The 27,737-nt window shown below is 44.0% G+C and overlaps 2 protein-coding genes across 14 annotated transcripts in view; both read left to right on the forward strand.

The window, feature by feature from the left end:
- The window catches only part of CUNH11orf80 (chromosome unknown C11orf80 homolog), a 98,784-nt gene extending 75,183 nt beyond the window's left edge, over window positions 1–23,601 (forward strand). For 4 of the 8 annotated variants that reach the window (XM_045065521.1, XM_045065560.1, XM_045065537.1 and 1 more), the window contains 6 exons: window positions 796–917; window positions 2,642–2,752; window positions 4,552–4,650; window positions 18,882–18,954; window positions 23,142–23,314; window positions 23,410–23,601. In XM_045065521.1, the coding sequence (XP_044921456.1) occupies window positions 796–917; window positions 2,642–2,752; window positions 4,552–4,650; window positions 18,882–18,954; window positions 23,142–23,314; window positions 23,410–23,475 (644 nt within the window). In that variant the 3' untranslated portion in view covers window positions 23,476–23,601. The remainder of the gene's footprint in view (window positions 1–795; window positions 918–2,641; window positions 2,753–4,551; window positions 4,651–18,881; window positions 18,955–23,141; window positions 23,315–23,409) is intronic. The other 4 variants (XM_045065546.1, XM_045065571.1, XM_045065523.1 and 1 more) reach the window with 3 other exon arrangements.
- A 118-nt stretch (window positions 23,602–23,719) lies between these two features.
- RCE1 (Ras converting CAAX endopeptidase 1) lies at window positions 23,720–26,836 on the forward strand. 6 transcript variants are annotated; one of them, XM_004759466.3, is made up of 8 exons: window positions 23,720–23,904; window positions 24,042–24,144; window positions 24,241–24,324; window positions 24,581–24,659; window positions 25,168–25,335; window positions 25,464–25,535; window positions 25,763–25,868; window positions 26,166–26,836. In XM_004759466.3, exons 1-8 carry the CDS (start codon window positions 23,720–23,722, stop codon window positions 26,713–26,715), a joined length of 1,347 nt encoding a protein of 448 aa, XP_004759523.1. In that variant the 3' UTR covers window positions 26,716–26,836. The 6 variants fall into 6 exon arrangements, with proteins under 6 accessions (XP_004759523.1, XP_004759524.1, XP_004759526.1 ...); XM_004759467.3 differs by having other exon boundaries at window positions 25,752–25,868; window positions 26,166–26,542; XM_004759469.3 differs by having other exon boundaries at window positions 25,806–25,868; window positions 26,166–26,542.
- Window positions 26,837–27,737: the final 901 nt, after the last annotated feature.

Consider the following 27,737-nt stretch of genomic DNA (forward strand, 5'->3'; position numbering starts at 1 on the left):
CAGGTATAAAGTGAATTTGTCTGCCCATGTCTGTTGTCTCTGGGTCATCAGGGTAGTCTGTTATTGTTTGACCTCTTTTACCTATTTCTCTTAACTGTTAGCTTTTCTTCTGAGCAGTGGTGCCTATGGTTAATTAGAAATAGCCCCATTTAAAAATACCTTGAAGAAAAAATTAAAATAAAATAAAATAAAAAATAAATAAAAATGCCTTGTACCAGCAGTCTCAGAGTCCTCTTTGTGAGTGTTAACTTTTTTTGTATCACAGGATAGGTGAAAGGATTGAGACCCTGACAGTAACAGTGGCTCACCCCAACAGTGAAGCTCACATAGGAAGGGAGTAGGGTAGACACACTGTCCAACAGGCCTTTCCTTTTTCTCTCCTCCTCCTCCTATCCTTTGGAAGTCACCAGTGTCATTGTTTATAGTATGTGGTATATAGTTCTGTTTCTGATATGAATTAAACAGGATCCCTCACTTGTCTCTTCAAAAATAATGTCAACCTTCACACTTAGTTTTTGAAGTCTTTTTCATTTGCAAGTGGAATTGGGTGGGTTTTAAGTTGCTGACCTTTTGTTGTTTGTTTTCGGGGGATTTTGTTTTGTTTTTTGGGTTTTTTGTGGGGGTGGTTTTGATTGTTTGGTCTAAAAAAGTAATTATTTGTGGATAGGCAAAAGTGTCCTCTTCTTCCAAGAGGCCTCTTTTTCATTCCACCCCTAACTCATAGCACCATAACAGCAGTCTTGAAGTCTTGGACATTCTCATTCAAAAAGTTACCAATATTTTCCCTCCCCTTAGGAGTCCACACTTTGCTCACCACTCATCTCAGTGCCATCCTCATGGAGAGCCACAGCGCAGTGCAAGATTCCATCCAGGTTGCCATGGACCAGGCCTTGGAGCAGCATCACCAGGCTACCAAGGTAATAAGAAATTCCTAAGAACTAGAGGATATGACCGAGCGTGAGAGCCCTTCCTCCCTTAATGCCTAGTCTTCTTTTGTCACCTTGGCTGATCCTTACATGGCCTCTAGCCTGGGAACTCAAGATTTAACTTAGCATATGTCACTGTACCAGCTTGCATAGTCTTACCTCCTAATGGGTGAATTTGAGTAAATAGGGACAAAATAATCGAGAAAAATGACTAATAATGAGCCTTTCCTTATCTTTCTTCCCTTTCACACATGCGTTTGGAGCTACTGCTTCTCTAAATCTTACATTTTTCCCTCATTTCCTAATGGTTTATAACATCACGTTCCCTCTTTTTTTTTTTTTTTTAAGATTTTGTTTATTTATTTATTTACTTATTTATTTTATTTCTTTTTAGCATAACAGAATTCATTGTTTATGCACTACACCCAGTGCTCCATGCAATCCGTGCCCTCCATAAATACCCACCACGTGGCTCCCCCAACCTCCCACACCCCCCCCCGCCCCTTCAAAACCCTCAGATTGTTTTTCAGAGTCCATAGTCTCTCATGGTTCATCTCCCCTTCCAATTTCCCTCAACTCCCTTCTCCTCTCCATCTCCCTATATCCTCCATGTTATTTGTTATGCTCCACAAATAAGTGAAACCGTATGATAATTGACTCTCTCTGCTTGACTTATTTCATTCAACATAATCTCTTCCAGTCCTGTCCATGTTGATACAAAAGTTGGGTATTCATTCTTTCTGATGGAGGCATAATACTACCTAGTGTATATGGTCCACATCTTCCTTATCCATTCGTCTGTTGAAGGGCATCTTGGTTCTTTCTACAGTTTGGTGACTGTGGCCATCGCTGCTATAGACATTGGGGTACAGATGGCCCTTCTTTTCACTACATCTGTATCTTTGGGGTAAATACCCAGTATTACAATGCAGGGTCATAGGGAAGCTCTATTTTTAATTTCTTAAGGAATCTCCACACTGTTCTCCAAAGTGGCTGCACCAACTTGCATTCCCACCAACAGTGTAAGAGGGTTCCCCTTTCTCCACATCCTCTCCAACACACGTTGTTTCCTGTCTTGCTAATTTTGGCCATTCTAACTGGTGTAAGGTGAGAGAGAGAGTGAACAAGAGAGAGCGAGTGAGCATAAGCTTGGGGTGTGGGGGAAGAGGGAGGAGCCCAGGGAGAGGGAGAAGCAGTCTCCTCGCTGAGCAGGGATCTTGATCCTGGGACTCCAGGATCATGACCTGAGCCCAAGGCAGAGGCTTAACCAACTGATCAACCCAGGTGCCCCAACACTTTCTCTTTTTATCTGACTTTCTGACTTCCTATATCCTATATACTTTTTGTAACATATTTCTTAAATTCATATGGCCCCCTTTGAGGGAAAAAACCACTACACTAAGAGGGCAAAGTTTAAAGCTTTTTTTTTTTTTTTTTAAATAGCAGGCACATCTGTTTTATTGCCTAGTGTCTTATGGCTTATCTTTTCTGAATATTTCTGTGTCAGTAAGTGATCTCTGCAAAAGGGGAGAGAACATTGTTTCAGTCCGTAAGTGTCCTTTCTATGGCATGATCTCAGTAAGTATTGTTGATGGGGGTGGGGGAAGAGTTGTTGAAATCCTGCTCTTACTGAAATCTTTTATTCCTTTGGGATTCTCTGAACCAGTAGCGTGGGATTATTATAAACTACCATCTCTTCTTAATATGTTCCTTAGGATCTTCAGAAATTTCAGGCCTCACTCTCAGTGGCTGTGAATTCCATCATGAGTATCGTGACTGGAAGCACCAGCAACAGCTTCAGAAAGATCTGTCTCCAGGCCCTTCAAGTTAGTGGGAGCTTGGGGCTGCTTAATAGTGCCAGGGTTCTAATGATATTCTACTGCCCAACACAGCATTATGTACAGAGCTTTTAGAAACATTATTTTATTTTTATCCTACTGTGATCAAAAATTCTGACTTTACATACATAGTGTCAGGCCTGTGGTGTTTTAAGAAATATTTACTGAATGGATAGTATGTATGTACTACTTTATAAATGAGAAAATAAGTTAGTTATCTAAAATTTCTACTTGCCTTAGGTCACATAGCTGGTTACAGTTAGAACCAAGATTAGACAGTGATTCCCAGTTCCTTATTGAAGAATGTTTTGGTACCTCATGGTGACAGAAAACACTGGAAATAACTGAGTAGCCTTAAGTATTACATATGATTGGCAGTATAGAATAGTATAACAATGAAGACTGAGGCCTGAGTTCAATTCTTGGCTCATTTACTTACTGGCTATGTGGACTTAGGCTGGTGCTTAATTAGTCTGAGTTTCATATATAAAGTGGAAAAAATAATAGTGCCTCAGAGGGTTATTGCGATGGCGAGGGTGAAGTTTGAACATGCATGTAGCACACAGTAGGTTCTGAATAAATGTTAGTTTCTTTCCTTCCTTTTAGGAATGTGTGCTGACCAGTTGGTATTAGCAGTGCGTGATCCACTCATTCGATGTCTGTTGCTTTATTTTTTTGTACCTTTTTTCTTGAAAAAAATAGTATAATACATTCAAAATTTAAAATAATAGCTAATAATATTTATCACTATAATTAAAATTTTTGGATATTATTTCGTACAAGTTATATTGTATAGTTGTAACTGAAGAATTCTACATTCATATATAACTTGACACTTCCCCGTTTCAACTGTTCTAAAATTTGTATCAGTTAGCCAATTTCACTACATTGGTTTAATCTAATTTAATAACCCATTCCCTTAATAATAGGCATTTACATTGCTTATATTCTTTCTGCCAGTATAAATAATATTTCAGTTAATACCTCTGTGTGATATCTTGCTTCTTCTGAATTATTTCCTAGAATAAAGTTCTATAAGTGGAGTTACTAGGTCTAAGAGCATAACACCTTTATAATCTAGTGCCTCCTACAGCTTCAGCTTTCTGGATCATGTGGATAGCACAGGGTAATGAGAAGAATGCCACGTTGGAAATCCTTAGGTCAGGCCTAACTTTTGTATAACAAGTCATGAAATCTTAGGTGGGTTACTTCACCTTTTTGGATTTTAGTTTTCTCATCTATAAAATTCGTTTGTTGTATTAGGGCATTACTCTTGTCCCCTTCAACTGAATATCCTGCAATTCTATACTAAAACTTAGAAGCTATTACCCATTCCTTATGGATGCTATTATCTTCTTTTATTTACTAAAAGACTTATTTGAGGAAAAGTTCTTGTATCAGTCTTAGTTGAATATGGTGAAGCCTCTGCTCTCCTGGCACTTGTTTTAGAAGAAAGCAGTTTATATAACCCCTTTATGAACAGAGAAATCTCTGGGATATGTATTTCCTATAGAGATAGGAGAGCAAAGGCCTTGTTTGAAAGATCTTGGTTAGGTAACAGACACTGGAAGCCATAGGAGCCACAACTACTTGTCTCGTGGCATGTATGCCAGGCCGCCTCTCTAATTCTATGTATCCATAGGAATTAAGGAAACTCCAAACATAACATGAGGGATATCAGTGGTTTGCCTTCCTATTTGTCTCATCCTCTTCCCATATCCTGTGGGTGCATTCCCTTTGGTTGCCAGTACTGGAATTCAGCACATTTCATCTCTGGCCCATTTTAGGCAGTTGACACTCAAGAATTTGGGACCAAACTGCACAAATCATTTCATGACATCACCCGGCACCGATCTCTTCCCTACTGCTCATGTGAGACAAAGCAGGTAAGTATAAAATACTAATTGTACTTGGTGGAGATCTTCCATACTGATGTGTGGGAACCCTGAATACGGGTGGTTAGGGGTAGGTATTTTAGATTGCACAATCTGAGGTTAGTCTTTCAGTAGGGAAGCCCTTGGTTTAGGAAAACTTTATAAAATACAGTATTACACAAAGGTCAAGAGCATAGCTAGATGTTGCTCAAATTCTATTTCAGCCACTAACTAGTTGTGTAGTATTGTGGAAGCTGTTTAACCTTTCTAAGCCTTAGTTTCTTTATCAATAAAATAGGAATGATGCATAACCTGAAATAACTGTTGTGAGGTTTGAATAAAATAATGTATGTAAAGTGCTGAGCACATAGCTACCATTACAGTGGTGATGACAGAGTGGAGTATTTTTGTTTAGTTTTGTCTAATCAAAGCCATACTTTATTTACCTTTCTGGGTGCTGGAGATAGAGAATTGCATTAGTTGGGGTCTCTGCCCTCAAGGAGCTCAAACAGCTTCATCTGGTTTTATGACAGACTCCTCTAATGAGTGAAAAGATTCATAGCTGGGAGATTCTGTATATCTCCAGATTGCAGGTATAACTGAAACAGTGTTCCATCTAAAGCCCACTCTTCTGGCTCTCTTGGTTCCAATCAGTAGGACTGGCCTTTGTGGAACTAAAGTATAATATGAGTAAATAAAAGAGAGTAAGGGTGATACTATTATACAGTGGCTTCTGGCCAAGACAGAGTGTCAGGAACTAGATTTACTCTCTTGACTGAAATTAAAAAAAAATCCAGACACAACATATAAAACAATGGTTCTCAAGACATTGAGCAGCAATGAATAGGATAGTCTTTCCTGAGATGTGGAAAACAAATGAAGTGAGCCCTATGATTACCCTAACATACTGCCTAGAGAAAGTACAGAAGCCATTGAACAGGGAGAAGATATCCAGGCAAAGCCTAGTGGTTTAGATGTTGTATAGATGAAGTTGAATAGATGAACCTAGGAATTCCCGTATGCCAAAACAGATAAAGTTTTCAGGGTGAACTATCAGAAAAGAAAGAACTCCTTACAGAGAGAATTCTGAGAATCTGCAGGGTTCCTTCTCTATTATTCAGATGAGTATGAATCAGCTCAGTCTTGTGAAGAAACTATTCAGGTAAAGAACCACCCAGAAGGATTAGAGGGAATAATATGCAGAGCTTAAAAGGGCCGGGAATAGTGCCTATTTCCATCAACCAGAGAGGAAAGCTTTATAATTTATGGAGCATGATATAGAATACTAAGAAGATACTTGCCTTTGGAATGGAGGAAAATTAAACCTCTGCCTAATAAACACTCCTCTGGTCCTGCCTAACAAAGCTTAAAAGCAGAAGCAAGACGAGGAATCAAGTTGTTTCCAAGTAATTCAACAGCATCACAGAACAAAGGTCAAGAATATTTATAGGATTATTAGAAATACCCAGCACCCACTATGGTAATAGTCACAGTGCCTTGCCTCTAATCAGAATTAATAGATATGGTGAGAAGCAGGAATATACAACCCATAATGAAGAGAAAACTCTTTTTTTTTTTTTAAGAATTTATTTATTTATTTGACAAAAAGAGACCACAAGTAGGCAGAGAGGCAGGCAGAGAGAGAGAGGAGGAAGCAGGCTCCCCGATGAGCAGAGAGCCCAACACGGGACTCGATCCCAGGACCCTGGGATCATGACCTGAGCCGAAGGCAGTGGCCCAACCCACTGAGCCACCCAGGCGCCCCTAAGAGAAAACTCTTAATTGGTCAATCAATCATTGAATCAAAACTGATCCAGAACTGACACAGAAGTTAGAATTAGTAGACAAAGACATTAAGAGAGTTATTATTATAACCGTATTCCGTATGTTCAGGAAGAAGCTAGAGGAAAGGCTGAACATATCAAGTAGAGACATGGAAAGTATAAAAAAGGCCCAAAATGAACTGTAAAGATGAAAACTATGATGTCTCCAAGGTAGAAATTATACTGAATAGTATGAATGGCACATTGGACACTTAAGGAGAAACACACAGCAATAGAAACTATCTGAAATGAAACACAGCGTTTTAAAATAATAATAATAATATCAAAGGGGCAGTTGGGTGGCTCAGTCAATTAAGCATCTGATTCTTGATCTTGACTCAGGTTGTGATGTCAAGATCATGAGATTGAGCCCTGCACTGGGGTCCATGCTCAGCCTGGAGTCTGGTTAAGGTTCTCTCCCTCTCCAACTAATGATGTACTCTCTGCTGGCTAATTGAACATAATATAAATAAATAAATAAATAAAATAACTTAATCTGTTAAAAAAAAAAGATTCCCTCTTCCCTCCCATTCTTTTCCACTCCACTAACGCCCCCTGCTCACACATGTGCGTGTTCTCCCTAAAAAAGATTAATTAATTAAAAGGGTAAGATTTCTTTACAAATAATAAAACATAGAATATCGTGAGTTATGGGACAGCTTCACGTAGCCTAAATATATGTGTAATTGGGGAATCTGAAGAAGAAATGGGGCAGAAAATGTATTTGAGGGAACAATGGCTGAAAACTTTCTAAATTGATAGAATCTATAAATCTAGTAGATCTAAGAATCTTAATTAACACCAAGCCCTTGAGGTGCCTGTGTGGCTCAGTGGGTTAAAGCCTCTGCCTTCGGCTCAGGTCATGATCCCAGGGTCCTGAGATTGAGCCCCACATGGGGCTCTCTGCTCAGCAGGGAGCCTGCTTCCTCCTCTCTCTCTGCCTGCTTCTCTGCTTACTTGTGATCTCTGTCTGTCAAATAAATAAAAGAAACACCAAGCCCACAAAACAAAACTACACAAACATAATTAAATAGGTTAAAACCAGTGGTGAAAAAAATCTTATAAACAAATGGGTGAGGAAAGCTTATTGACAAGGAAACAAAGATAAGGATTACAGAAAATTTCTCATCAGAAACAGTGTAAGCTAGAAGAAAATGGAGCAACATCTTTACAGTACTGGAAAAAAAAACCTTGAACCTAGGATTATTTACCTAATGAAAATTAAATATTTAAGAAAAAAAGAAGAAGAAGTAAGGACCTTTTCTGACATACAAGAGTTGAAAGAATTCATTATCAGCAGATGAGAAATGTAAAGGAAGTACTTCAAGTAGGAGAACGGTGATACCAGCTAGAAACCTGAATCTACACGAAGGAATGAAGAGTACAGAAAATGGTGACTACGAGGATAAATATAAAGACTTTTTTTTCTCATTACCTTAATCTCTTTAAAACATAATTAACTTTTTAAAGCAAAAATAACAATAATGGAAGCGCCTGGGTGGCTCAGTGAGTTAAGCCTCTGCCTATGGCTCAGATCATGATCCAAGGGTCCTGGGATCCAGCCCCACATTGGGCTCTCTGCTCAGCAGGGAGCCTGCTTCCCCCCTTCTCTCTGCCTGCCTCTCTGCCTACTTGTGATCTCTCTCTGTCAAATAAATTAAAAAGAAATCTTTTTAAAAAAATAGCAATAATGTATTGTAAGGTTTATAACCTATGGTGAAGTAAAGTGTATGATAACAGCACAAAAACCAAGAGGAGAAAAATGGAAATATACTGTTGCAAAGACTTATACTGTATGCAGAGTGGCTAATATTACTTGAAGGTAGACTGGTAAGTTAAGATGAAAGGAACCATCAGAATAATACAAGAAGGAGTTGCAGCTATTAAACCAAGAAAGGAGATAAAATGGAGTCATAAAACATATTCAGCCTTCCGGAGAATGAAAAGATAAGCCACAGACTGGGAGAAAATAATTGAAAGAGACACATATGATTAAGAGACTATTATCCAAAATATACAAATAACTTTTAAAACTCACAAAAAAATAAAAAAAAAAAAACAGGCCAAAGACCTTATCAGACACCTCACCAAAGAAGACTTGAGATGGCAAATAAGCACATGAAAAGATGCCCCACATCTTATGTCATCAGGGAAATGCAAATTAAAACAATGAGATACCCCTACATACCTATTATGGTAGCCAAAATCCAGAACACGACACCAAATGCCGGCAAGGATGTGGAACAGTAGGAACTCTCATTCATTGCTGGTGAGAATGCAAGATGATACAACTACTTTGGAAGGCAATTTGGTAATTTCTTAAAAAACTAAATACACTCTTGACCATGTGATCCAAAAATCATGCTTCTTGGTGTTTATCCAAATGAGTTAAAACTTAGGTTCACACAGAAACCTGCACACGGATGTTTACAGCAGCTTGGCGGCAATCAAGATGTCCTTCAGCAGGTGAATGGTTAAATAAACTGGCATATCCAGACAATGGAATATTATTTTACACTAAGAAGAAATGAGCCATAAAGCCATGAAAACACATCAAGGAAGCCTAAAGGTATATATATTTTTAAAAGATTTTATTCATTTATTTGAGAGAGAAGATGAGAAGGGGGAGGGTCAGAGGGAGAAGCAGACTCCTTACCGAGCAGGGAGCCTGATGCAGGACTCCCTTCCAGAACTCCAGGATCAGGACCTGAGCCGAAGGCAGTTGCTTAACCAACTGAGCCACCCAGGCACCCCCTAAAGGTATATTATTAAATAAGTCAGTATGAAAAAGCAGAACATTCTGGAAAAGGCAAAACTATGGAGACAGTAAAAAGATCAGTGATTTCCAAGGGTTAAAGGAAAAGGAGGAATTAATATACAAAACACAGAGGACTTTTAGGGCAGTGAAACTACTCTGTATGATTCTGTAATGGTGAGTACAAGTCATACATTAGTCCAGAGCCATGGAATATACAACACTAGGGGTAAACCCTCATGTAAACTATGGACTTTGAATGACAATGATGTGTCAATGTAGGTTTATCATTTGTAACAAATGTACCAGTCTGATGGGGGATGTTTATAATGGAAAAGGCTATACAGATATGGGGCAGAGGCATATGAGAAATCTCTGTACCTTTTCCTCAGTTTTGCTATAAACTTAAAACTGCTCTAAAAAGTAAAGTCCCTTTTTAAAAAATAATCAAAAAGAGGGCAGAGAAAGAGGAAGAAGAAGAAAAGAGAACAAAGTACAGATGAGACAAATAGAAAGCAGTTAGCAAGAAGATATATTTAAACTCAGCCATATCAATTATCATATTAAATGTGGTCTTTACAACTAATTACATTAAAAGATCGAGACTGTTAGATTAAATAAAGAGAACAATATGCTGCCTATAAGAATCCCACTTTAAAATACAGAAGTAGGGGCGCCTGGGTGGCTCAGTGGTTAAAGCCTCTGCCTTCAGCTCAGGTCATGATCCCAGGGTCCTGGGATTGAGCCCCGCATTGGGCTCTCTGCTCAGCAGGAAGCCTGCTTCCCTTCCTCTCTCTCTGCCTGCCTCTCAGCCTACTTGTGATCTCTGTCTGTCAAATGAATAAATAAAATGTAAAAAAAAAATCTGCAAAAAAAAAAAAGCATTGAGGGGCATCTGGGTGGCTCAGTGGGTTAAAGCCTCTGCCTTTAGCTCAGGTCATGATCTCAGGGTCCTGGGATGGAGCCCCGCTTCGGGCTCTGTGCTCAGTGGGGAGCCTGCTTCTTTTCTCTCTCTCTCTCTCTCTGCCTGCTTTTCTGCCGACTTGTGATCTCTGTCTGTCATATAAATATATAAAATCTTTAAAAAAAAAACATTGAAAAGGCTATAAAGCAGATTTCAGAGCAAACAAGATTACTAGGGATAAAAGGACCATTTCATAATGATGAATACAATACAGTGTGTACAGTGTAATGAAGATAATGGCCCCAAATGTTCATGAAACTCCTTTTTAAAGATACTTATTTGAGGGGCGCCTGGGTGGCTCAGTGGGTTAAGCTGCTGCCTTCGGCTCAGGTCATGATCTCAGGGTCCTGGGATCGAGTCCCACGTCGGGCTCTCTGCCCAGCAGGGAGCTTGCTTCCCTTCCTCTCTCTCTGCCTGCCTCTCTGTCTATTTGTGATCTCTCTCTATCAAATAAATAAATAAATAAATAAAAATCTTAAAAAAAAAAAAAGATACTTATTTGACAGAGAGAGAGATCACAAGTAGAGAGGCAGGTGGAGAAAGAGGGAGAAGCAGGCTCCCCGCTCAGCAGAGAGCCCGATGTGGGGCTTGATCCCAAGACCCTGAGGTCATGACCTGGGCCCAAGGCAGAGGCTTTAACCCACTGAGCCACCCAGGCACTCCTCATGAATCTTTTGAGAGAACTTTAAAATAAATGAAGAATAGAATTATTGTAAGAAGAAATAGACAAATTCACAATTTTTTAAAAAGATTTTATTTATTTATTTGACAGAGAGAGAGAGAGACCACAAGTAGGCTGAGAGGCAGGCAGAGAGAGGGGGAAGCAGACTCCCTGCAGAGCAGAGAGCCTGATGCGGGGCTCAATCCAGGACCCTGAGATCATGACCTGAGCTGAAGGCAGAGGCTTAAACCACTGAGCCACCCAGGTGCCCCACAAATTCACAATTATATTTGGAAATTTCAACATACTTCTATTAATAATTGATAAAGTAGACAGAAAATCAGTAAGTCTGTGGAAGTCCTAAGTAATACTATGAATTAACTTCACCTAACTTATATTCATAAAAAGTCCTGCCCAACCACAGCAGAATATTTTTCTCAAGTACAAAAGGGACATTTAACAAGGTAAACCATATTCTGAGCCATTAAATACATCTCAATAAACTTAAAAGAATTCAAGTCATATAAAGTGTGTTTTTGACCACAGTTGGATTTAAGTAAAATCAGTGACAGAATGATATCTAGAAAATTTCAAATATCTGGAAATTAAATGACACACTTATAAATAACCCATGCACCAAACACAAAAGCAAAAGAGAAAGTAAAAAATAATTTAAATGGAAATGCAAATTATCAAAATCTGTGAGCTCTCTCTAAAGCAATACTTAGAGAGAAAAATGCCTATGTTAGAAAAGGAAAAGTTCCCAAATCAATGGTCTTAGCTTCCAACTTAAACTAGAACAAGAAGAGCAAATTACACACAAACAGAAGAAATTAAATAATAAAGTCAGAGTGGAAGTCAGTAAAATAGAAAACAGAAAAACAGTAGGGAAAAATCAATGAGGATTTCAAGGAGGTTTATTGAGAATATTAATAAAATTGACAAACATTTAACCAGACTAATCAGGATAAAAGAAGATACAAATTTCTTTTTTTCGTATCTTTTAAAAAATTAACATATAACCTATTATTTGCCCCAGGGGTACAGGTCTGTGAATCATCAGGCTTATACATTTCACAGCACTCACCATAGCACATAACCTCCCCAATGTCCATAACCCAGCCACCCTATCCCTAACTCCCCACCCCCCAGCAACCTCCAGTTTATTTCGTAAGATTAAGAGTCTCTTATGGTTTGTCTCCTTCCCGATCCCATTTTGTTTCATCTTTTCCTTTCCTACGCACCACAACCCCCTGCCCTATCTCTCAAATTCCTCATATCAGAGAGATCATATGATAACTGTCTTTCTCTGATTGACTTATTTTGCTCAGCATAATACCATCTAGTTCCGGATGGAACTAGATTGTTGCAAATGGCAAGATTTCATTTCTTTTGATGGCTGCATAGTATTCCATTATATTTTTAGACCACAGAAGACACAAATTTCTACTATTAGAAATTAGAGAAGTGACATCTCAGATATTAAAAGGATTATCAAGGGTTATTATGAGCAGTGCTGAATGTCATCATGTTAAATTTTAAATATTGTATCAGTAAATTTGACAACTTAGATCAAATGGACAAGTTCCCTGAAGGACAGAAATTACTAAAGTTCACTCAAGAGGAAACAGCTCTAGGGGCAGCTAGGTGGCTCAGTCGGTTAGGCAAGTGCCTTCAGCTGAAGTCATGATCCCAGGATCCTGGAGTGAGCCCCTTATTAGGCTCCCTGCTCAGTAGAGTTTTGGCTTCTCCCTCTCCGTCTGCCCCTCCTCCTCCCCCTCCCACTCTGCCCTTCTCCCTGCTCATGCACGTGGTCTCTCTCTCAAATACATAAAATCTTGGAAAAAAAAAAAAAAGCAATAGCTCTATATACCTGGTCTGTTACACCTATGTCTATTAAAGAGATTGGATTTTTAGTTAAAAACCTTACCTTAATATTGAGAATATTTTAAAACTCTCAAAACTTAAGCATAAGAAGACAACCCAGTTTTTAAAATGGGCACAAGATTTGAACACACATTTCACAAAAGATACAAAAGAAGAAAGATGCTTAACATTAGTCAGGGAAAATGCAAGTCAGAAGCATAACTTCACACCTACTTGGTATAAAGAGACTGACCATACCAGGTATCGGCCAGGATATGGAGGAATTGGAACTCTTGCACCCTGTCTGTAGGAAGAAAAAGCTGTACAATCACTCTGGAGAAGTTTGGCAGCTTCTTAAAAAGTTAAGTATATACATATGATCCATCCATTCTACTCTTAAGTATTAACCCAAGAGAAATGAAAACCTATATGTCCACACAAAAATTTATATACTAATGTTCATGGCACCTCTGTCATATAACCCCAAACTGGAAGCAACCCAGTGTCAGTAGGTAAATGGAAGTAAATAGTTCATTCAATGGAATACTACTCCGCAATGAAAGGAATGAACTGTTGGTATACACAGTAGCATGAGTGAGTCTCTAAACAGCCATGCTAAATGAAAACCCTTGAAATACCCTAACTCCCCACCCCCCAGCAACCTCCAGTTTATTTCGTAAGATTAAGAGTCTCTTATGGTTTGTCTCCCTCCCAATCCCATTTTGTTTCATCTTTTCCTTTCCTACGCACCACAACCCCCTGCCCTATCTCTCAAATTCCTCATATCAGAGAGATCATATGATAACTGTCTTTCTCTGATTGACTTATTTTGCTCAGCAGAATACCATCTAGTTCCGGATTAGCTGTAATAGCAGCTGGGGTGGAGGGGCATCCCTGAAATACAAGAGTACATACTATTGGATTGCATTTATATAAAATTCTTCAGTGCGCCTGGGTGGCTCAGTCATTGTCTGGCTTTGGCTCAGGTCATGATCCCAGTGTCCTGGGATCGAGCCCCATATCAGGCTCTCTGCTCAGCGGGGAGACTGCTTCTCCCTCTCCGGCTCCCCTGTGTTTGTGTTCCCTCTCTTGCTATCCCTCTCTGTCATAAACAAATCTAAAAATAAAATTTTTTTTTTAGAATGCTAACTAATCTTTACCTACAGATTAGTGGTTGCTTAAAGATAGGAGATATAAGAGTTCAAGGGAATGATTATGAAGGTCAGAGGATACTTTTGAGGATAATGGATGTATTCATTACCTTGATTGGGATGATCAAAAAGTATGTATATATGCCCAAATATGTATGTATGCCCAAACTTACCTAATTGTACATTTAATATAAATGCAGCTTACCATAACTGTGTAAGTTATATTCCAATAAAGTTGCTATACAAAATTACAGATACTGTTTCTGACAAAAAATAGGCCCTTTTGCACTTCTACTACTTCTCTCTCTCTTCTACTTTAGTTTGCCTGATTTGGATGGGGGTGTTTAGGTGCCTAGGATCATACCCAAGGATCACAGCATCTCATCAACTGCTTTGTAGTTAGAAAGGCTAGAGGATGGGAGTGAAATCCCTATGAATGCTCCTTTTACCACAACTTTTCTGTACCTTCTAGGAAGCCTGTTCCTCGGAATGCATCTGCCATTCCCTTCAGCTAGTTCACTGCAAGTACTCTTGCTGATTTCACTCCAACTTAGAAAGTTGATGCCCACAAAGTTGAACAAACTAATTTCCACAAACTTAATGGTTTAAAAACACCAAAATTTATTATCTCACGGTTCTGGAGTCCAGAAGTCTGAAATAGGTGCACATGGGTGGCTAAGTTGGTTAGGCTTTGGAGTCTTTTGATTTCACCTCAGGTCTTGATCTCAAGTCCAGCATGGAGCCTATTTAAAAAAAAGAAGAAGATGAAGAAGAAGTCGTCTCAAATCAAGGTTTTAGGAAACCATGCTCCCTTGGAATCCTTCCATTCCCCTACCAGCTTCTGTTGGCTCTCAGTGCTCCTTGCCTTGTATCTACAATACTCCAGTCTCTGCCTCCATCTTCAACACAGGGCCTTTTTCCTGTGTCTCTCAAATTTCCCTCTGCCTCTTTTATAAGACCTGTCATTGGATTTTTGGCCTACTCTCATGATCTTGAGATTGTTAATTACTTTTAAAAAGACCTTTTTTCCAAATAAGGTCATATTTACAGGTTCTGGGGGTCAAGACTTGGACATACTTTTTTAGGAGCCACTGTTCCATTCACTACAGCCATCCACTCCTTCAGATTTCTAGGGATAAGCATGTGCCATTATCATAGGACCAAAGATATATGGGTAGGATCTAGAAGTGTTTCATCCTGTGAAGACCTTTTGCTTGGGCCTCTCTGATATCCCAGTGAGATCTCAAAAGGAAATTATCTGACCTCTTTTGCCCCCATTCTGTTACCATAGTGATGGTTCATAGCCTCAGGGCCATTCATAGCCCAATTAATTTGGCAGATGGCTAGTGAAGTCAAGATCTTACCCAGTACTAGGTCTTGGAAGGAAGTAATATTCATTGAATTCTTAATCTGTGTCAAGATTTCCACTTTAATATCAAAAAGATCCTACAAAATAGGTTGTAGTTTTCCCATTTTATAGATGAAGAAACTGGTTAGAGAACTTTCCTAATTTGCTTGGGATGACATAGCAAATGTCAAGGCTAGGCTTTGCACTGAGGTCTCCTAGTTTCAAAGCCTAGTAACGTTGTTACCGTATAGGACTGGTACTGGAATGTTCCACACCATATAGCCCAGGGAAGATGAGTGATCAGAGGCACTCGTGAGCAGATCCTCTGCTTCTGCACTCAAGATCATTACGGTTTTCCTTCTGGTGATGTCCTTTTAGTGATAAATAACTTGTTAGTGGCACAAGAGTGGCACCCAGTGGCTTTAGCTAAAAACTACAAGATCAATGATGATAGGTCAAATTCTTTTACCTCTGGACCAGTCCCTCAGTTTCCACTTTTAAACAGATAAAGTAGAAAAGCTGAACTCTTCAATAATATAGACTAAGACAATCTGACTATTACATAGTTTACAGAGAAGTAGAAGAAATGAGAGAATATGTGTTTAGAGTTTTATAGAATATATTTAAGAGAAGCCCATGCCAGAGGGGAGATTTATAAGCTGGGTGTTGGAACATACGACAGTGGGCCATGAAGGAACAAGGTAGTTCTCCAGGGCTAGTATCACAGATGTGTGTAGCATCTGAGAACATAAGTCCCTAATAAATAAGAACAGTAACAGGGAAGTAGTTGTTAGGATAGTTATTGTCTTCCAGGAGGGCGGTGGGGTAAGACCAGAATCAAATGTCTTGGTGTTAAATCCAAGGAGGTATATCCCAGAGATCCGGCTGTCTCATTTGGGGGAACTGACGATGAATGAAGAGTGTGCAAGATTCCTCTAAGGCTGAAGGCTATATATTGAGAGTGGGTATTTCCTTGGTGATACTTGTTTTAGGATAGGAGAAAGGTTTTGTCTATTACATGAGATTTTCCAGACAACAATGAAATAAAAGAATAAACTTTCTCTCAAAGAATTTCTTAAAAATGGAAATTGTTTTAGTGCTGTTTCTTTTTTCACACCATCGGAGCCATCTTTACCCTTCTGTGTTCCTTGGAAAGTACTTAGAAGTTTTAGTAAATAATACATGATGAGTATTTTTTTTATTGAGTTACAATTCACATACCATAAAATCTACCATTTTAAAAAATATATTCACTGTGTTGTGCAACAGTCACCACTAAATTCTACATTATCCCCATCATGCCAAAAAGAAACCCTGTACCTATTTGTAGTCAGTCCCAATTTCCCCTCCTCCCAACCTCTGGCAACCATTAGTCTACCGTCTGTCTCCATTGATGTGCCTACTCTGGATATTTCATGTAAATGGATCACATAATAAGCAGCCTTTTGTGTCTGGCTTCTTTCACTAAGCATAATGTTTTTAAGATTCATCCATGTTTTAACATGTGATAGTGTTTCCTTTTTATGGTTGAATAATATCCTTTTGTATGGATATACCACATTTTCTGTCCATTCATCAGTTGATGAGTATTTGTGTTATTTGCACTTTGGGTGATTATGTATAACCCTGGAACATTTACAGGTGGACATATGTTTGCAATACTCTTGGTTATATATCTCGTAGTAGAATTGCTGGGTTGTAGATAACCCTATGTTTAACTTTTTTTCTTTTTTAAAGATTTTACTTTTTTTTTTTTTTTTTTTTTAAGATTTTAAGTAATCTCTGCACCCAACGTGGGGCTCAAACTCACAACCCTGAGATTAAGAGTCACATGCTTTTCCGACTGAGCCAGCCAGGCGCCCCACTATGTTTAACTTTTTGATGAACTTTCATACTATTTTCCAAACTGGCCATTTTACTTTCCCACCAGCAGTGTGTAATGGGTCCAGCTTTTCCACATCCTCCTGGTGCTGCCTGTTACTACTGTTGTTATTACTACCATCCTGCTGGGTGTAAAGTATCTCATAGTGGTTTTGATTTGCATTTCTCTAATGAATAATGATGTTGAGGATCTTTTCATGGGTTTGTTGGCCATTTGTACCCCTTTTTTGAGAAGGGTCTCCAAATCTATCAAACTCATTTTTTAAAAAGATTTTATTTATTTATTTGTCAGGGAGATAGAGCACAGGCAGGCAGAGTGGCAGGCAAAGGGAGAAGCAAGCTCCCCACGGAGCAAGGAGCCTGATGTGGGACTCGATCCCAGGACTCTGGGATCATGACCTGAGCCGAAGGCAGCCACTCAACCGACTGAGCCACCCAGGCATCCCTATCAAACTCATTTTTAAAAAAAAATATTTACTTATTTGGGGCACCTGGGTGGCTCAGCGGGTTAAAGCCTCTGCCTTCGGTTCAGGTCATGATCCCAGGGTCCTGGGATTGAGCCCCGCATGGGGCTCTCTGCTCAGCGGGGAGCCTGCTTCCTCCTCTCTCTGACTCCCTCTCTGCCTACTTGTAATCTCTGTCTGTCAAATAAATAAAATTAAAAAAAAAATTTACTTATTTGACACCAGGAGAGAGAGAAAGCACACAAGTAGACAGAGTGGCAGGCAGAGGGAGAGGCTCTCCCTTGAGCACAGAGCCTCATGCAAGGTGGGGTTTGCTTCCAGGACCCTGGGACCATGAACTGAACCGAAGGCATATGCTTAACCAACTGAGCCACCCAAGTGCCCCAAACCCATTTTTAATTGGGCTGTTATTTTATTGTTGAATTATAAGAGTTCTTTATTCTGGATACAACACCCTTATCAGATGTGAATTGTGAATATTTTCTTCCATCTTGTGAGTTGAGTTTTCACTTCATAGCACCCTTTGAAGCCCAAAGTTTTTAATTTTTAAAGACAGGAAGTCTCTTTTTATGTACTTGTATTCTTGAAAGACAAGAAGCTAGGAGAGTTGGGCTGATCTTAGAACTTTTCTCTGTCCAAATCGAACCAAGTGTGGCAGGGCTCTGAAAGGCTACAGAGGACCACAGAATGTGCCCTGTGGCTTTCCAGGTTTGACCCCAGTCAGTTGCATGTTGAGCACTTACCTGTGCAAGGTACACTGTGCTGGCTGTAAAGGGACACAGGCACAATGAGCCTTACCGTTCAAGGAATTTAAAGTGTGGAAATGGGGCACCGGGTGGCTCAGTTAGTTAAGCGTTTGACTCTTGATTCTGGCTCAGGTCATGATCTCAGGGTCGTGAGACTGAACCCTGTTTCGGGCTCGCTCTCTCACTCTACACCTCCCCCACTTGTGTGCACTCTCTACATACCTAAATAAATAAACAAAATCTTAAAATAATGTGGAAAACACACACACAAAAATGATAAAACAAGGGCAGGCAGTGCATCTTCAGAGCCCAAGGAGTGGGACAGACGGTGAGTGCGTGTCTGGAATTCAGAGAAGGAAGGGAATGCCCAGGGTGCCTGGAATGAGCTGCAAAGGCTCAGACTCTAGAAGGAAGCCTTCATGGGAGCTGGGGAGAGGGACTCACAGGAGCCAGGCAGAAGGAAGAGGGAGTTCCAGGTGAGGGAAGACAGCCCTGGGAGGTGGTCAAAGCCACCAGGCCGACTCACCTCATTGGGGCTTTTTCAAGTTCCTGTAAAACTCACTTAGTACTTCTGATTTTTAAAGCAGCTGCTCCCAGAGGAAAATGCGGAGGAGAACACAGAGGATGTACAGGAGAACAGCCTGGAGCTCCTTGCAGGTACGGTCTCAGCTTTTCAGGTGAGCCCAGGACCAAAGCTCAGGAGTAAAAATGTTCACTTGAAGCTTTCAAACTGCATCTTCCACCACAGCAAAACCCTGGGATTTGGCTGACTCCCACCGGCCACGAGCGGGGTTCTGGGGCAGCGGGGGTGGGGGGGGGGATTCCCTCCCCGAAGCTGGAATGACAGAACTAGAAACTCCTCATGAAGTTTGTGCAGTTAAAGATAGTTGCACATGGAGGGCCGGGGCCCTGAATCCAGTTCATTCCTTGTGTCTTTTCTCTGTCATTAGTGCTGATAAGCTCTCCCTGGTTTGGTTACTTCTCTGTTTGGGGCTCTGGAGATCACTTGGGCGTGTGGAATACCACCTCAGCCCTGATGTATCCTATGGAGGTAGTTGTATGTGACATGATTGTACTGGTCTTCCCCCTCTCCCTCCAACACTCACACAGCCTTCAGATCCAGCAGTGACAGAGGGCTGTGTGTACGGCTGAAAATCACCACGGCCACTGGCATCTGATAGTGCAGGTGCCACACACTAGTCTGAGGTTTTAATTTTTTTTTAAGATTTTATTTATTTGACAGAGATCACAAGTAGGCAGAGAGGCAGGCAGAGAGAGGAGGAAACAGGCCCCCCACTGAGCAGAGAGCCCAATGCAGGCTTGATCCCACGACCCTGAGATCATGACCTGAGCCGAAGGCAGAGGCTTTAACCCACTGAGCCACCCAGGCACCCCCTGAGTTTTTAATTTTTTTTTTAAAGATTTATTTTGGGGGGGAGAAGGGGCAGCAGGCATGGGGACGGGGGGGGGAGAGGGACAGAGGAAGAGAATCTCAAGCAGACTCCATGCTGAGTGCAGAGCCCGATGCAGCTCGATCTCACAACCCTGAGATCATGACCTGAGCCCAGATCAAGAGTCAGATGCTCTATTGGCTGAGCCACCCAGGCACTGCGACTCTTAAAAGCTTTTAAAATGCATAAATGCTCTTCATTCTCAAAACAATCCTATGAGATAGTGTTACTATTCTCATTTTACAGATATGTCAGTAAGATGGTCACACAGGGTAGTAAATGGGAGAGCCAGAATTTAAACCCAGGTAGCCTGGGTCCAGTCTGTCTCTGAGAGCCAATCCCAGCAGGGATGCACTGTCATAACAGCACCTCGGCTTGAGGGAATTTGGGGACTGACTGTAGTACCTATACTTTGTTGGTAAAATTCCTCTTTCCAGGGTCACAACTACAACATGCTGCCTGTTGTCCAGACTTAGGCCTAAGAGGTGCGCCTGAGTCTGTCAGTTGAACCTTGTTTTAAATGCGGTGGGGGCTGTTGCTACTGAAAAGAACGCTGCAGTGAAGGCTTGTGTAAAGCAACTTATCTATTCATATAAATTCAGATTTGGAGACTTAAAAGAATGGATACAACTCAGTACATATGCAGTGAAGAGTAGTAAAAAAGGAACTCTTTTTTAGAAGGAAAAATTAACATTTTATCCAGCACTTTCTGTGGATCCAGGGGGATACCAGACTTTCCCACAGTGGCCACTGGGAGCCTGGTCTCCTCCAGCAGGGGCAGCGCCGGTCCCGTTTCCCAAGAGACAGTCCAGACTCAGAGGTTGCTCTGGGGGTGGATAATCTGAATGTCAGGCTATGCTTTCTCCACTGTGCAATATAAGCCTTAAAATCTAGGTATTTATAAATCTGGTGGAGCCTGGAAGACTGGGTGAGCTGCTCTGCTTTACACAGCTGCAGTCTAGTCACCATCAGTCCTGTGTCCCACACGGGCAGTTCTGCTAAAGAAGATCAGTGAAAGTTGGTTGACGCCACCATATATCCACGATCTATTCACTGGGTAGCCTTCAGCTAGCAGTCCTTTATGTTGTCTTCTGGCCTTCTCGTCGCTGGCTATTTGATTCTTTAAAATACCTACCCAGCCTCTGCCTCCTGACTTAGCCTCCTACTTCACACTTAGTGCCCAAACTAGATCAGAACGGGGACCCATCTCTGCCAGGCTCAGGGGTGGCCTCAGCCCTACTGCTCTCTCAGGACCTTCTTGCATCAGCTACCACTTCTGCACCTTTCGTCTTTCTACTGTTCTCTCCCCTCAGCAGGGCAATCTCTCACTACTTAAAAGGAAATTTCCCATGATCTTGAACTTCTTTCTCCCCATCACATCACAGCCAGGGTTCTCAAAAAAGCAAGCTGTACCCTCTCCCTTTTTTCCTCCCATTCGCTCATTCTAACCCAGGGCATTTGCTTTCTCTGTGGCCTCTGCACTGCAAGGTCTTGTTTGGGAAGACTTCATAAGTACCAAATCATACATTTATCTTTACCGTGCTTGAACTATTTACAGAATTCCGCGCTATTAGACGGTGACTCACTTCATTTTCCCCTCTGATCTTTCTCTTCAACCAGCCTCCTTTGGCCACTCCCTTAAAAGTGCTTGTATAGCACTCCTTCCCTAGCTGCTTTCTTCCATCTCAGGCATCGAACCTTGCTTCTGGGCTCAGGACTTACCAGTTGGCATGACAAGCCCAGGCCTTTCTTGAGTGCCAGATGGAAGATTTATCTGCTAACTAGACAGCTCCATGTGGCGGTCCCATGGTCCTACCTCTGTCAGGATCTTCTGTGTTTTTAAGATTTTATTTATTTATTTGAGAGACAGTAAGAGAGAGCTCAACCAGGGGGTAGGGGCAGAGGGAGAAGCAGACTCCCAACCAAGCAGAAGTCCGATGTGGGACTAGATCCCAGAACCCTGGGATCATGACGGGAGCCAAAGGCAGACACTCAACCCACTGAGCCACTAGGCGCCCCTCTCTGGGAAGATTAATAGCACCACAACCCATCCAGTTTTTCACATCTGAAATGAGATTCATTCACTAGCCGCTCATTCTCATGTATCACACCTAGTCTCACAACAAAGCCTGTTGATCTGATTTGGCCTCATAAATATACTTCTTAACCTGGTGGTGCCTCCATCCATTCCTACTCCCTTCACTCTCTGGGGCTCTTGAGGTTTTCATGTGGTTGGTTTTTTGTTGGTGGTGGGTTTTTTTTTGAGAGAGAAAGCGAGAGAGTGTGTGCCTGCAAGCACAGGGGTAGGGGAGAGGGAGAGTCTTAAGCAGACTCCATGCTGAGCACAGAACCCCACGTGAGGCTCGATCTCATAACCCTGAGATCACAACCTGAGCTGAAACCAAGAGTGGGATGCTTAACCTATTGCACTACCAAGGTGTCCCAAGGTCTTCCTATTTCTAATTTGATTTTAAGCCACCCTTTTGACAGGAAAATCTAAAATACAAAATTAACAATACATCTCCAGTGCTTATTTCAGTTCTTCACTGCCTACTTTCTACAGGTAAAAATCCATTTTTTAGTCTTCTCTGATTTCTACTAACCCTTTCAGATCCATCTCCTAGGGACCGCCCCCCCCCCGGCCGCCCACTTCGCATTTTATGTGGGATACTAATTAATGTTTTGGGTATTTGCATCTTTCCACCTGGAATTCCTTTCCTTTCCCTTGTTGGGGAAATACTGGTTCCCCATATTTCTCCCATCCAAGTACTAACCAGGCCCGACCCTGCTTAGCTTCCGAGATCAGACGAGATCGGGCGCGTTCAGGGTGGTATGGCCGTAGACGGTTCCCCATATTTCTATTCGTCCTTTAAAACCCAGCTCAGACAGCTCAGGGAAACCTTTCTTCACCTCTAGGGATGGTTAGCAACTTCTTTTTCTGTTCTATCCATGGGCTTTGGACACACTTCTGCATCCCTCCTAGCATTTGTGAGCGTCACGCAGCATCGGCTCATTGAGCTAGAAGGAACTATGGGTAAAAACTCACTGTGAATTTGCACAAGTCCGTCAGTTAATACAGGGAGAGTGCCAATGGGCACTGCTCAACGTACTGTGAGCTGTGAAGGGAGAGGTGAGGCTGGCTTTCAGGCAGGGGATCACAGCTCGGCAGGGAGGCAGGAGCTGGACAGTGCAAACTCCACCAGAAATCTGTGTGCAGTGGTGGAGCCCCAAGCGAGACTGAAACAATTCTGCTGCCTCAGCCCAAACCTGACTGAAAAGAATTTGAGGTGGGAGGGCTAAGAAAGATGGCACCAGTTCCTTCCTTTCTGCTGCCCCAAGGGTCTTTCTAGCACAGGGCCGTGGGCACAAGTAAGTGGACTTGTCTTCGCCTAGGGACCAGCGGGCAAGTGGAAAACAAGAGGCTCCAGCAGGGCCTGGAGGAGACACGGGCCTTCCTCTCTGCCAGGGGCCCGAGCCAGTCAGAGGCCGCCGCGTGCCGCACGAAGCCCACAGCGGCCTCCCTGACGCCTAGCGGGAGCAGGGCGAGCCCCGGGGGCGACCTGGAGGTAACCGGCGAGGGTCGCGCAGGGGACGGCTCAGCGGGAGGCGGAGACGGCCGCTGTCGGTGGGTCCTCACCCTGGGCTCCCTTTCCTCCCGCAGGACTCGCTCTGGCAGCGGGAAGTCTCCAATCTGTCTGAGTGGCTGAATCCCGGCCCTGAGCCCTAAGCTGGGTGCCTCCCCCCGCCCAACTCCCCTGCACTTCCACGCCTACCCGCCAGCTGTTAACCGCCGCGTGCTGTCTGTTGTTCAATAAACCTGCTCTGCGCGCGCCGCCTCTGCTTCCGTGTTGGGGGCGGGATCAGGGGCGGGGCATCTCCGCCGCCGGATGACGTAACCCCGCACTTCCGGCAGGCGCGGGTCGCGCGCCAGCGGGACCGCGTCACTGGTGCGCGCCGCGGGTCCGGGCGCGATGGCGGCGCTGGGCGGGGATGGGCTGCGCCTGCTGTCCGTGTCACGGCCGGAGCGGCAGCCCGAGTCGGCGGCTCTGGGTGGTCCGGGCCCTGGGCTTTGCTGCTGGGTGTCAGTGTTCTCCTGTCTCAGTCTTGCCTGCTCCTACGTGGGCAGCCTCTACGTCTGGAAGAGCGAGCTACCCAGGTGCGGGGGCTGCGCGCGCGGGCGGAACCCGCGCCTCCGCGAGGCGGGGCTGCGGGCGGAGCTTGGGAGAACCGGGGGCGGGGCCGCGCCGTCCAGAGGAGTCTGGGGGCCCCCAGAACTTACTGCTTCCTCCGTAGGGACCACCCTGCCGTCATCAAGCGGCGCTTCACTAGCGTCTTGGTGGTGTCCAGTCTCTCGCCCCTCTGCGTGCTACTCTGGAGAGAACTCACAGGCATCCAGGTGCGAAGGAGGTGGGGCAGAGGGCAAGAGGGGGTGGATCTTTGAGGTCTCTAGGGGAGGGCGAGCTAGACTGATGCCTCCTTTCCTGTGGCTCAGCCAGGCACATCCCTGCTCACCCTGATGGGCTTCAGGTTGGAGGGTATTTTCCCAGCAGCGCTGCTGCCCCTGCTGCTGACCATGGTGAGTGCTCTCGTTTTATTTTTCTCTTGGTATTAATGTGATTTTTCTTTCCATGCCCCCCCCCTTTTTTAATCTTCATTGTGTCCGTCTTTGGACTGAAGGGTAACAAATTGTGAGATGGCCCTTGGTCCTCGGGTATGGATGGGTGGGAAATCCTGAGACCAGGAGGCTTGAAGTTTCATGAGGCCTTTTCTGAGCAAGGGCAGTGGATTATGGCTTAAGCCTTTCCTTTGATCGCCCGTTTTTCTGTCTCCAGATCCTTTTCCTGGGCCCACTGATGCAGCTCTCTATGGATTGCCCATGTGATCTGACAGATGGGTTGAAGGTTGTCTTAGGTGAGTCCTTAGGGCTGAAGGAAAAAGTAGGCACAGGCAGCCCAGTTCAGTGGAAGAAGGGAGTAAGCGGGCTCCTGGTGGGACTTGGACAGGAGATGAAGATGTTCTCTCTATAGCCGTCTTAACACGTAGCAGACGGCCTGTTAAGAGTTGGTTTCTGCATTCATGGAGGTCCCTAGGAAGCTGTAGCGGTACTTTGTGTGGACTAAAGACCTTTCTTCATTAACATTTGATTACTTCAAATCAGAGCTGGTCTTGAGTTCTGATTTTGATGTTTCCAGAATTTACTACCAGGATATCCTGCCTCAGTTACTAATACCTTTCTTTTTGGTCCTCTTGAAACATTTGTTTTATACTTGGTGTGGTAACAAAACTTGACTCTTCTTTGTTCTCAGGAGTATTGATGCCTGAGTTTGACCTGGGAGAGGTTGTGGGAGAGGGAACCTGGGAGCCTCTAGGATCTCTGCTCAGTAGCTAATCACTAATTCGTCCTGGATCCCCTCCTTAGCCCCTCGCTCCTGGGCCCGCTGCCTCACAGACATGCGTTGGCTGCGGAACCAAGTGATTGCACCCCTGACAGAAGAACTGGTATTCCGGGCCTGTATGCTGCCCATGCTGGCGCCATGCACGGGCCTGGGCCCTGCTGTGTTCACCTGCCCACTCTTCTTTGGAGTTGGTGAGTTTGTCTAACCAAGTCCTGTTGAGATGCTCCCAGCACGAGCACCAGAAATGGGGTTTGGAGCAAGGGTGCGGCCTGTGAGGCAGTTGTCGAGGAATGAGACCTCGTTCTTGCCTTCCTCCCAGCCCATTTTCACCACATTTTTGAGCAGCTTCGTTTCCGACAGAGCAGCGTGGGGAGCATCTTTCTGTCTGCAGGTGAGTCGTAGAAACCTTGCCTGGGGCAATCCTGGTTTGGGTGTGTAAGGGTGTCCCTGAAGGCCGTTCTGGAGGAAGACGTGGGAACCAGAGGGATGTAGTGTGGGAAGGGCCCCTGGCCATGGGAGTTGGGGCGTAGAGGACAGCCATAGGTCCTGGGGGAGGCAGCCACTGCCCGCAGGGGGAAGGGGGTGTCTCTGGCTGATGGGTGTGCAGTGCTGGGGCAGAAGAGCGTGCAGCTGTGGTCACTCGAGGCCTCCCCGTCTCCAGCGTTCCAGTTCTCCTACACAGCTGTCTTCGGTGCCTACACTGCTTTCCTCTTCATCCGCACAGGTTGGTCCTCAGTCTCTGACAGGTCCCCCGCCCCGGGGGAGCTCGGGCCCACAGGAGTGGGTGGGAGAGTGGGAATGCTGTGTTTGTGGTAGGAGTGCCAAGTGTCTTCCACTGTCGTTGAGACAGGCAGAACCAGGGCTTTCAGTCTGCTGAGGTCGGAGAGGTGGAAGGGAGCAGAGGCCCTGTGGTGTGTGGGCGGCCATTCATCTCCTGTTTCAGGAATGTGGGTGATTAGCCCTGGAAGGGCCCTGAGAGGGGTGGGGATGTTCCAAGAGCTGCTCTGTCTCCCCTCCCTAGGACACCTGATTGGGCCGGTTCTGTGTCACTCCTTCTGCAATTACATGGGCTTTCCTGCCGTGTGCGCTGCCCTGGAGCATCCGCAGAGGCGGCCCCTGCTGGCAGGCTATGCTCTGGGTGTGGGACTCTTCCTACTTCTGCTCCAGCCCCTCACGGACCCCAAGCTGTACGGCAGCCTTCCCCTTTGTGTGCTTTTGGAGCGGGCAGGGGACTCAGAGGCTCCCCTGTGCTCCTGACCCCTGCTTCTGACCCGTGCTCCCATGAACTCTCACGGGCTCCCCAGCCCCTCCCCACCAAGGGGTACTGCAGGGGAGGAGCTGGCTGGGGTCCCCGAGATCTCAGGAATTTTTGTAGGGGATTGAAGCCAGAGCTAGTTGAATCCCAGGGACCAAGAGAAAGGAGCAGATATCCAAAGGGTGCAGCCCCTCCAAAGGAGGTTGAGGAGCAGCTGGGAGTGAGGGGACAAGGGGCAGGTCCCAGGAGCTGTGCACTCCCTTCCTCACTTTGGACTGCTGCTTTTCTGAGCTCCTCTGCCCCCCTCTGCCTCTGAAAAGCTGCTCGGGGGTGGAATTTACAAAATCCCTCCCCCCAACTTCCCAGGGTTTTCTCATTGTCTTTTTGCATCAGGACTTTGTATTGAGATATTAAAGAGATTTAACTTGGGTAACATGGCCTTGGATCTTTGGGAATCAATCTGTTTGGGTTCTTGTGTCCTCACCACCTTTCTTAGCTACTTTAAACCCTAATCTCTGGGCAGTTCAGCCGGACAGGCACAGTTCCTGAAGTAAAGGGCAGGATGGGGTCCTCTGGCTGCCTTGGGTCTGCAGGCTCAGATGGACCTGGGACTAGAGGTGCCAGGTGTGAATTCAGCTCAACCTAGGGCCTGATCCACGGTGGAAGCTCCAACCTGTGACCTGAGACGACAGAGGGCTGACTGGGCTCTCCACCGGGACCTCCCCGAAGTCTGCCAGCCTCACATTACAGAAGGAAGAACAAACACGTTCAGAATGGGAAAGGAACCAGCTCAGTGTCACCTGGGAGTAGAGGCTTTTCTGGCTTGGACCTCTGCCACTGTGCCGCTAGTCTGGTCCCTGGAGGAACTCACAGACTGCAGCCCTGAGAGCATCAAGGACCCCGCTGAACAACACTGGAACTCAAGGTTCATTCTTAGAGCTTTCTAGTGTTCTACCTGCCCTTCTTCTTCGGATAGTCTTCATTCCCTGCCTCTGGAACTTGAACTTTGAAGGAGTATTATACCTTGAGGTCTCACTCTAGACTGAAGATGGTTGCCCGTCCCGTCCCGAGCCTGGTGGTTGAAAGGAAATGGGTGTGCAGTCCCTCCCCAGGGTACTGTGGGTTTAGCTGTGGCTACGCGACATTCACCTGAATCTAAAAGGTCATCATGATGGTCACACCTACCTTGCTGTGGAGAGCTTTCCTGTCTTCTGGCCTGTGTAGCAGCTGTTGCGGAGGCAGAGGAGGTGAGCATGGCCCTACTTTAGAGGGTACCTTTGGAGTCTTAGGGTCCAAAAAGGAAACCCAAAACTGTCCCCAAAATTAAGTTGTGGTACC

This window comes from Mustela putorius, unplaced genomic scaffold (genome assembly GCF_011764305.1).
Source record: "Mustela putorius furo isolate JIRA1106 unplaced genomic scaffold, ASM1176430v1.1 tig00000127_pilon_pilon_pilon, whole genome shotgun sequence".
Classification (NCBI taxonomy): domain Eukaryota; kingdom Metazoa; phylum Chordata; class Mammalia; order Carnivora; family Mustelidae; genus Mustela; species Mustela putorius.